The sequence below is a fragment of the Alosa sapidissima genome, chromosome 5 (genome assembly GCF_018492685.1).
Source record: "Alosa sapidissima isolate fAloSap1 chromosome 5, fAloSap1.pri, whole genome shotgun sequence".
In the NCBI taxonomy this organism is placed as follows: Eukaryota; Metazoa; Chordata; class Actinopteri; order Clupeiformes; family Clupeidae; genus Alosa; species Alosa sapidissima.
In genome coordinates this window covers 25,166,017-25,177,005 of record NC_055961.1, presented here as the reverse complement: position 1 = coordinate 25,177,005, position 10,989 = coordinate 25,166,017, and the positions used below count along the sequence as shown (strand labels likewise).

The 10,989-nt window shown below is 40.2% G+C and overlaps 1 protein-coding gene across 2 annotated transcripts; it reads right to left on the bottom strand.

Annotated features, from left to right (window-relative positions):
- Window positions 1-106: 106 nt before the first annotated feature.
- On the bottom strand, window positions 107-8,168 carry ccdc83 (coiled-coil domain containing 83). Of its 2 annotated transcripts, none has more exons than XM_042092836.1 (11): window positions 8,151-8,168; window positions 7,644-7,900; window positions 7,473-7,557; window positions 7,204-7,372; window positions 3,372-3,539; window positions 3,172-3,263; window positions 3,024-3,092; window positions 2,814-2,935; window positions 2,653-2,738; window positions 1,011-1,183; window positions 107-411 (listed from the first exon to the last, which is right to left on the bottom strand). In XM_042092836.1, exons 2-11 carry the CDS (start codon window positions 7,700-7,702, stop codon window positions 262-264), a joined length of 1,173 nt encoding a protein of 390 aa, XP_041948770.1. In that variant the 5' UTR covers window positions 7,703-7,900; window positions 8,151-8,168; the 3' UTR covers window positions 107-261. The 2 variants fall into 2 exon arrangements, with proteins under 2 accessions (XP_041948770.1, XP_041948771.1); XM_042092837.1 differs by having other exon boundaries at window positions 1,011-1,180; window positions 8,151-8,167.
- Window positions 8,169-10,989: the final 2,821 nt, after the last annotated feature.

The window sequence follows — 10,989 nt, the reverse complement described above, 5'->3', positions numbered from 1 at the left end:
CAAAACCAGTTACAAAAACAATACTACATTCTTCATCAGGAGTATAGTTTATGAAGTGCTTAGAAAGTGTTAATGGTATAAATGTCATCTTATGACAACACTCAAAATCATTCCCTTGCAGATGTTTATTATACATGGCTAGTCATGTGTAGACTTGCTTCTCAATAATTTCATCAGTCAAGTGGGAGCTAATAAAATGTGTGGGCTTTTATAATGTATGTTTAAAAGACCCTTTCATTTGTGCAGCTAGAGAGCCTGAAACTATTGGAACCTGTTCCGGATGATGTGAACAGTGACTGGCCAGTCGTTGCCGCCCGAGCAGTGGGCATCAGGCGAAGCCGTGTGCAGGGGCATGGCCTGGCCCACCACACTCAGCAGTTTCTGTTCCAGAGAGCCCAGGTGCATGGTCTCCTACACCCCACAGGGAGGGGAGGGAGGGGGACAGAGGAATAGCTTGTTGGTTACACACAGAGAGAACTTCCTGTCTGACCACAGATCTGGCTCAGCAACAAGGGTAGAGATTGTTTCTTTAAGATGTCCGTGTCATCTATATTCCAGGCAAGGCCAAGGGGAACTAATGGTGGGACGCATCCAAACACTGAGCTTTCCAGTCATCTTAAATTGACCAAGAAAATCACAATGTCTAAATCTGTTAATGCTTATGAAAACTTCTATATAAACTCTTACATCTTTATTATTGGATGAATGAGGCTGGGGAATACAGTACATGCAACTGCAACTTCATAGAGATAAAGGCAGCTGTTCTGAAACCCACTGGCTAATTTCTAGTATCAGCACTGTGCAGCACTCTACAGTCTACACTATACTATGGTGATTCAATTGCGTTTATAGTTGTTTATCATGTGGATGTTACCAACATAATTAGTACAAATTATCTTCACAGTATTATACTGCAGCAATGCTATTTTTTTGTAAAGCAAACTCTAAGTCAGGCCCTACGTGTGCAACATTCAGTCTCTATACTAAGTGTTGACACACAATTGCCTTACTTTCAAGTGTATCTGACTGCCGTACAGTAGTGGCCCGAGGTCCTGTGGCCAGCCCTCTTTAGACATGGCTCCAGGATAGCCGCCGCTGCACCCTCGGTCACCGCTCTCCGCCTGGGTCACCGCACCGTCCACTGCTGCCTGGACAACAGCCATGTGGCCACGAACCTGCACTGCTGGATGGGAAGTGGGAGGGAACTGGAATCAGGTTGGCAACATCTGTTGGGAAATTTAGGTGATGAACCCAATTCTATGACCCCCAAAAATCTAGGCGTCTTACGACTAAAACGTCATGCGTGGACACAAAACAAAGCAAGTCCATATAAGGATAGAGCTGCTGCCATTGTTCCTTTAAAATCTGTTGTACCCAGACATTGTGGTGTCTGAGGGAAATGAGGGTGCCATGCTGCCAAAAAAATCCTGAGAGGATATGAGTCAGTGGCTTCCTCCGCCATTAACTGATAGGCATCAGGAGGCCTTTCCTGCCGGGTGCGCAGCGTCTGATCATGAGACGCAGGCTCTTCATCACTAGCTCCCTGACCCCTCTTGCACTGGACACAGAACAAATATGAGCGGAGTCTAAATGACACCCAAATGATCTTATGTACTCGCCTGAAGCCCTTATGGTATTGAGGGGGGACTGTAGAATTATGGGGTATTCTCACTGTATTTTGATGTGTTCATATGTTACTTCTGTGTGTAGTATACAACAGGGAGAGGTCCATATTATTGTACATAACTGTGCCCTAGGCCTGTGTACCAGCAGGAAGGTTATACAGGCCGATGTTTAGGAACATCCGAGGAACATCAGTGATAACATGGGCCGAGGGAGACAGCATGTCGGCCTGTTCGGGATAGGGCTAGTATCTATATCTGGCCAGAGCCGTTTTTTGTACACTGGTTGGCACCTGCCACGTTGGCATGATTGATGTTTGTATGTTTTAGTATAACAGGCTTTGTCTTAGGTTTTGACACGGAGACGGATCGAGGAAGCGACCCGAGGAGCATCTTCTGTCGGAAGGCTTAGCAGCCGCTTCTAATAACAACCACAACTTTTAGACTCTGCACAGTTTTACTGTTTGAGACTTAGCCTGTGTTCTGTTATTCATTGTTGTACCATCTACAATAAATCATCATCTAATCGCCGATCCTGATCCCGCCGTCAAGCTTTATTGACCATCTTCAATACAGACATTAGAACTAAAACACAACTCAACAACCAGAGAATCTAACAGATCTAAGAACTGATTATTTATTATTCATATAGTCAGCGTTCATAAGGAGGCACTAGCAGGAAATCAGTGCACACACACTAAATCAGATTACGCACTGCTTCACAGCAGGTTAATGTTTGCAGCTGTTGGGCCTGCCAGACAGTGTATTTGTGCACTAAAAGTATTTGACGTTTCCGACATTTCTGCAGATGCATTGGCCCAATTCATCAGTGCTTATCAATGTAACTGTTTTAGATAGCTCTCTAGTGCCCCCTTGTGATTGTTCTGGGACATTTTTCAATGCCATTTAGACTATCTCTATATCTTAACTGATATTCAGAACAATAAAACGTTCTTTCTATTTTCTTCAAAAATAACATTAATTGAAAAAATACAGAAAAAAACAGAAAATTATTATAAATAAGCATCACCTGTTGGGTCCTTTTTCATAAAGGTCTCCTCAAGTGTGAGAGAATCACTTGGTCCAAGTCCAGCTGCTTGAGTGAGAAACACATTCCTACAAGCAAAGTCACATTAACACCTTCTTAGTTTCTCTTAAAACACTGTGCAACTGTGAGTGATGACAGATTACCTGGATATTTGTAGGTCCTCCAACCGCTGGGTAAACAGGTCACCTGTGAGCTTCAAGTTCTCTTCTTCTAGCTTCTGTACAGCTTCCTCCATAATAGAAACTTCCATTTTGTATACACCGACCTGTCAGGGAAAACTGTAGCTAAGATCCTTGATTTCTCAACAGAAGTGAAGAAACTGCCCAGGGAAAGAGCATAATGGGTTCTTATACCTCTTTCTTAAGCCATACATTCTCTTTGATCTCCTGACGAGTGTTCTTGTCGAGAAGCTTGATTGCTCTCTGCAAAATAATTTCACTGATCAAGGCTACATCAAGTTTACCATTATTGTTGGTATTCTACAAGCAGGCATATTGTTACCTCTGAGGCAAGCTGCTTTTTGTCATCCATCAACTGAACTTTTTTCTTATCAATTTCATTGAATGTCACTTCTAAGGATCGATTAATATTTTCTGCAAAATAAATAATAATAATCTACTTTGAATGAGTGACTTTACTTAACTTTACTGAGCCAATTCTATTTCCTCCTAAAATAGAAATAGAAAACCAAGAACATTCACCTGCCATCTCCTCAAAGTTCTTTTGTAATCCAGCAAGTTCATCCTTTAGGTGATCAATCCGCTCTTTATCTTTGTGTCTGCCCACATGTTTATACTGCAGCCATATTTCCTTCTCAGCTTGCAAAGCCAGCACCTGCTCCACAAGACACTTCAGGCCCTGGTTTAATTCTCTCTCAAACAAACACAACAGCCTATCTCCATAAATGCCTCAATAAACCTTCACATTTACAGCATTTTATATCTGTGTATATTTAAAAAAAAAAAAAAAAAAAAAACATTAGGCTATTGAGGGGATTTGGATAATATCAGTCCCTCAGATGTTTAAAGTTTTTCTCAGTCACTTTGGTCCATTTCTCAAATCACCTTTTAAGGTTTGCACAACAGTAAGTGCATTTCTCAAAACAATTTTTGCAAATGCAAAAGTTTGTAAAAAAGTGTTTTATGTCTCAAAACATAACTAGAGCCATGTCAGTGCCATTAGGAAGTCTTTGCACCATTGTTTACGAATAAGATAGTCAAAATGCTTAGTCACATATATAACAGTTTACCCTGTTAGTATTTTCTAATACAAGCAATGTGGTTTTATTATAAAGTTCATCAATTTCAGCTCTAGGCTGCTAATTTAATGCAATAACACAGCAGACAATTGCACACGTGGATGGGCAAAATAATTTGTTGTTTTTTGAAATTATGAGAAATTTGCTTATGATGTGCACAAGTGACTAGATGACTTGGAGGTTGAATTAGTTATCTTCAGAATTTCAGTTCTGATTTTAGAAATGCACAAGAGCAACTGAGAAACTGTAATATTGGAAGGAAGAGATGCAGTTTACGCTATAGTCCAGGCAAAGTAAGGTCTGACCCAAAACTAATTGCAACAGAATTTATTTTCACATTTTTATATTTCAATCAAACAAATATTATCTTCCTCCATGCCTTGGACATCGTACATATTCCCGTATTGGTACATATTCCTGTATTGCATTTACTCTGTATTAAAACACATTGATTTTAATATATCGCTGAAAAAGGTAGAGCATTCCAAAATGTTCAATGTTAACATTTAAAATCATATTATTGTTTAATTTGACCATCATTTGTCCTCAGATTCACCTCTGTGGGCTGAATAGTAATTGAGATATAGGGTTATATTTGTCTAATACGCATGGTCACTAGCAAATAGCTTAGGGGTTTATCCAGTCCACATTGGGTGTGGTTTTGTTTTCAAAAGTCAGACACCTGGCGCAAAAAGGTGGATCTTATGTTTCTTAGTTAGTCATGGGTGTGTTTTGGGCGTTACATCCTTTAAACCAATGAGAGTGACATATGTCATTCCCTTTAACAGCAAGCAGTTGGACTTCAAACAGCGCATCGGTATTGTGATAGTCAGCGGCCCATTTGCAGGAATCTGCTTGCATGCGAGACAGTATGGAACAGGTATTCCACTAAACCATGCTTTAAAGCTAGCAGAGTATAGCCTATAAACGCATCTGCACTCATCTATTATTTGAACTCTATGGCAAAGTAAAACTAACTTCTCCTTGGTGTCATAGTCAACACAAAACAGTGATACACAGTTAATTACGCTATTGACTGACAATAGGTTACCATTGACAAAATAGCCTGAAAAAGCACTTACCCCAATAGTGTTTAAATGACTGAATAAGAAACCTAAGGACATTTATCCTGCAGAGGAGTTGCTTACATCTCGTGACAGTGCGTCTTCAGATGTGCTCCATATGTGCCACTCGCCTATTCACTTTTAACTGTCATTAACAATTTGCAAATGATGATGAATGGTGAAAGTACTCATTGTGAGACGTATTTCCTGATATCTTTATTATAATTATGTTCCATTGTAATCATGTAATTATGACCGCCGCGCAGCGAAGCGGCGGTCATATAGGTTTGGTCAGATTTATTTTCTTTTTTTCTTTTTCGCATGTCCAAATTTCCGTCAAGGATTCCCGGGACACTGTAAGACCGGGGTACACGAAACTTGGTGGGCATGTAACCCCACATGGATAGCATGGAACCTCTTGTTTTCGTTTTGATCTGTAGCCCCCCCGCTGGACTGGACCCCCCGAAAGGAGGGTAGGGCGGACACAGTTTTCTGTGAATATCTCGAGAACCGTAGGGTTTAGGAGGACCATTTTTTTGTATGTTGATCTCAAAGGGCCATGTCAACCCATTCCATAACCAATCATTTCATGTATAGCGCCACCTAGTTAAACACAAAAAAGTAAATGTGAGGTGTTGTAATCGCAAGTATCTGTGACCTAACAGTCAAAACTGCACGAAATTGGAAGTGTAGGATCATTATGACACCCTCTGAATGCACGCCAAGTTGCGTGAAATTCCGTTCATGGGGGGCCACACAATAAATTAATTTATGTTACTATACACCAACTGGCCTGTAGGTGGCCGGAGACAATTTTCTGTGAATATCTCGAGAACCGTAGGGCCTAGGAGGTCCACCTTTTTTTTTTGTATGTTGGTCTTAAGGGGGCATGTCAACCTATCCCATTACCACTTATTTCATGTATAGCGCCACCTAGTTAAATTAAAAAGCAAAACATTAGGTGTTTTCATCACAATATCTCTGGCTGACAATTTATGTGTACATTTAGTGACCGTACACCAACAAGGATTCCCGGGACACTGAAAGACCGGGGTACACGAAACTTGGTGGGCATGTAACCCCACATGGATAGCATGGAACCATCGTTTTTCGTTTTTTGATCTGTAGCCCCCCCCGCTGGACTGGACCCCCCGAAAGGAGGGTAGGGCAGACACAGTTTTCTGTGAATATCTTGAGAACCGTAGGGCCTAGGATGACCAATTTTTTGCGAGAAAAGCAGTGTGTAGTTGTGCACCCGCCCATCACTGTTGATAATGCACTCTTAAAATAACATATGGTCAGTGGCGTAATGCGTTTTAGGTAATGTACGATAGCGATTTTTAGATAATGCGACCCCTCCTTAGGTCATTAATGGCTACACCCTTTAGTGCGTTGCTCAATAAAACAGATGACGAAAAACTCGAGTGTACAATAGAAATATGTGTGGCATCATGATGATTATACACTTTGCGCCGTGCTGTTGACTGTCATGATGGGCCCATAGCCCTTCTAACCTCTTGGCAGCCATTTTGGTGGCCATCATTTCTCAAGGTCAGATTTTACTAGATTTTAGTATGTTATTTAGCATGTCTAACAGTACCAGAATCCATAAAAAAAACTTTTGTAACAATTTTTTATGTTGAACCCTATATTGACCCGCCTAAAGTTACTCAACTTGCACTGGATCATCTTCCTGAATCTCAATATTATAATATATTATTAAGTGTGGACAAAGTCAGCCCAAGTCAGTTATGATGTCATCACATCACCAAAAGTATTGGTTTTACCAAAAATATTTTTCAATATTTTAAACTACAAAAATACATAGGCCTATCTATAAAGTATTTTGATACAAAATACGAAGCTGGTTTTTTTTCAACCCAGTCAAATACAAATTACGAATATACGATATATTTTGTATTTGAAATATGGAATACATGTAATAAATACTGCTCATCCCTGTAGGCATCACTTGTTCTGAGATACCATGTTTGTTTCAGGACAATGTTCCACTACTTGGATTTTCAAGGACTTTTGGTATGTGATATAGGAAGGTTTCATGAACTGAATACAACAAAAATAATTTCTGTTGCAATTAGTTTTGGGTTGGGTGTTTTTTTCTCACAGATTGCCTGGACTACTAGTGATGGAGCTTAGGCCTACAACAACTGCATGGTCCCGCACACTCTAGCATCATGTAGCCTAGCCTACCTGCAAGCTCCTTCTCTTTATTACGGCTCAACTCCAGGTTCTGATGGAGAGCGTCCTCAACCTGTTCCTTGTTCACCTCGCCTCTCTGTTCGAGTTTCCGCTCCTGCTCTTTGGCTTGTTTACGCAGCACAGTGATGTGGCCCTTCTGCTCCTCTCGCAAGTGGTCCCTCTTTAAAAGCAGCAATGCCGTCAGATGTGTTTGATGTGCATTTGTGACTTGGGCTGCATTATAGGCCAAATGAGTCTCGACTAGGCTACTTGTTTCCTACCAGTTCGATAAGTTTTTGTTTTCCCCCCTCAAGCTGTGCGATATCCTCCTTGAATTCCTCAATTTCCTTACTTTTCACTTGCATTCTAAGCATTAAAACAAAATAGGCATCGAATTAGTCTACATTGATTCCCAATTATTTGACTGATTGAGTACAAATGGATTTGCTTACTGGAAATGTATAAACGCTTCTGCAAGTGAGGTATCTTCGTCGCTGGTCTTCTTTCCCATTATTTAGTTCGTTCAAAGTCAACGTTGACTACTAATAGTCGTGAAAGTGACGTCCAATAAGTCTATTAAGCTCGAGACCAGCAAAAAAAATGTCAGCACATTATGTCTGATCAAATCATATCAGATCGCCAATACGTGGAATTGTGTGCAAGTAAGGTGCGCACTTGAGATTGTTTTCCTTCTGTCTGGAAGAAACGCCTGTGAGGAAAACAAATTCCTGTCACCATAGTAACCCATTCACTTGCACCTTCTAGTCCCTACTGACTAGTGCTATATCATTTTTAAATAGGATTCACTTTTACAATTTACCATAGATACCTTTCTCATAAAACCCTTTTTAATCCATAAACTAGCCTTGTTTGTTTGTGCCACATTGATAACACAATAAGCTATTAACAATACTATGCATAAAATGAGTTGTTACAAGCAGTTATAATACGTTTCTTACCGTCTAGGGGATATCAACAATGAAGCCACCTGGAACCTTCCAGCCTCTCTCTCTCTGGTGCGCACTCAAGATGATTAATTAGTGACGTTCGTTAGATCTGCGGCATGATCATCCTTGCATATACAGTAACAAGGAGTTGGTGCATTTTGACATCGTAAACATTCTTGTAGAGAGAAAAGCGGTTTTCCGTAAAGCTTATTGGCTACATTTTGGTACCCCCTCCCTTGGTGCCCTTGTGCGTGAGGTGCGTGATGCGCGTGGTGAGAGCGGCGTTGTGTAGCAGCCTATACAATGTTGAAACATTCCCTATAGTCTCTTGTCTAGATTTGCCCTGATACACTCAGGCACACGCACTCATAGACATAATATACATAGACGCCGCATCGACCGCTACTCCTTACTAGCGCTGACGAGATTTGGAGCCGCCATCTTGGACCGGTCATCCACTCCACTCAGTGTAATCTGTTTGGCCTGTGAGATGAGCTGTCAGCGCACTTAATTAATCATATCTCACTGAATACCGAACAGATTCTCACTCGGTTTTTTTTGCTGCAAAGGTCATACATGTAGCTATGATACAGGACACATGATTTAGCATATTTTAATATTCATAGTGGGTTTAACAGTAATAGAATATTCTGATATATGATATAAAGTGACCTGACGTCCGATATCAAAACTGGGAACATAATCCATGTTTGACAGCATAGACAAAACTAGTTTGATACCAGTTTAATGAGTTAAATATAGTTCACAGTTGACAGAAAAGTTCCATCAACAGCATTATTCACAGAAAGGTTCTTTAAATTGACAGAAAAAAATCCATTAACATTTTCAGTTCAGTGCCATCAAAAATAAAGTTTGATGAACAGACATTGGTGTGGCATAAGTAAAGGAAATGGAGTAACTGGGTTCAATATCAACAGCATTTGTTAGACAAGTTCCATAAATATTGTAAAGTGCAAGTTTGTAGGTTTGTTTCTGATCCTTAAAAAACAGACATTGGTTTGGCATAGTAAGTGTAACTTCATCAATTCAAGACAAAAAGGTGACTTGTCACTTGTACAGTGTCAATGGGTTCATCAACAGCATCTGTTATTTACAGTTCACAGAAAGCTTTCAGCCCCAATGAAGAGATTAAATAAATAAGAATTAAGAAACATTTTAGAAACTGCTAAGATCAGCCCCGTTCATTGCAATCAGTAAAGAATCGGGGAGTGTCTTCACAGGCTCAGTGAGACAGAGGTTACTGCCATGCAGTTGGTTCTATGATTTCGATAACTGGTGCATGTAATTTTGTATGTTCCCACCTTGCTAAAATTGCTTGGGTACACTTTGGCTAAGAAAAAAGTGCTTCAGACAGCAGGTGGGCAAATAAGATAGCAGTACATAGTGAAACTGGGTAAACTCCCTAAAAGAGGACAGTCAACCAGACGATGGGAAAATGGGACACAGAGTGGTGAATGCAGGTGATGAAGGTGGAGCTCATAAATCAAATATTCAGTCACAGTGTAGCAGATGCCCTCCAATACTGCAATGAAGAGCTGCACCTTCCTCAGTTCCAGGGATGTGAGGAGACTATTCAGTTCATTCACAGTCTCCTTGAGCAAGGCAGTTGTTCTGGGGAGATATAAAATAAATAAATGAATAAAGGAATTTGAGAGGCATCTTATTCTTGTTAGGGTAAATGACATGTGAATAATACAGTGTTGGGCAAGCTACTTAGACATTGTAGTAAGCTAAACTATCAGTTACTCTGCTATGAATAAAACACTACACAATACTACCACCCAGTCAAATGTATTATTAACACAAACACAGCAGTAGGCTAGTTCTCTACATAGGAAGCTACTTTAAATTGTGCCAATTACACATGACAAGAAAAGTGTAGCTTGTGTGGCTAAGCCACTTGATAAATAAAGAAGTTAAGCTATTGAAAAGTTACTTTATTCAGAAAATAGTGAAGCTACCAACACGCTTAGGCTACAAGTAGCAGCTAGCGATTGCCCAATAATATACACTCTAAAAAATGCTGGGTTATTTTCTCAACCCAAACGCTGGGTTAAAACTGTTGGGTCATTGTGTGGGGTTGTTTTTACTCATGTTGGGTTATTTTCTGTAACCCAGCTTGTTGGGTTGATAATTTAGGACAGCGCCCCTCCTCTCCCCCACCTGACGTGAGTACACTACCCAGCACCAGGGTAACTTTAACACAGCATAGTTATTTGAGAGTTCGGGGGAAATCCTTATTCTTTCAACCGTCCATGCAGTCCAGCAGCTGTCAACATGCAGTGGAAATCAGGCGATTTCGGAAGGTATGTATCTGTTTTTAACTTTTTTTATTATTATTCAGAAGGATTTTAAAAGTCCACCCAGAGATACCCTTCGTGATATGAATCGATATTCTGCCTGCCAATTTCGTTTTGCCTCAAGCAGGTTAAGAATTGTGTCATTCAAGCCAGCTAACGTTAGCTAACATTAACTTACAATTACTGCTCATGTTAATGTTAAATCTACACAAAGACAGACTCTTAAAAACATAGTTCTGTGTTCACTGGGTATGAACTGCTGAACAGAAACAAAACAAACTTTTAAAACGAACTAAAATTAGCATACCAACAGCTGGCTAGGTTAACATTAGCAGACGGTTGGTAGACTATGCTAACGTTACTGTAATTGAATGCTTCATGGTAGTGCAGCATGTGTGTCAGCTAATGAAGGCTATACAGTCGAAGTAGTCTCTTCACACGTACGGTAATCATCATGCCAAACAACATATTAATGCATTCATTGTAGCTTCATATTATAGCCATGTAACTTACTGGGTGGTATTTGGTGG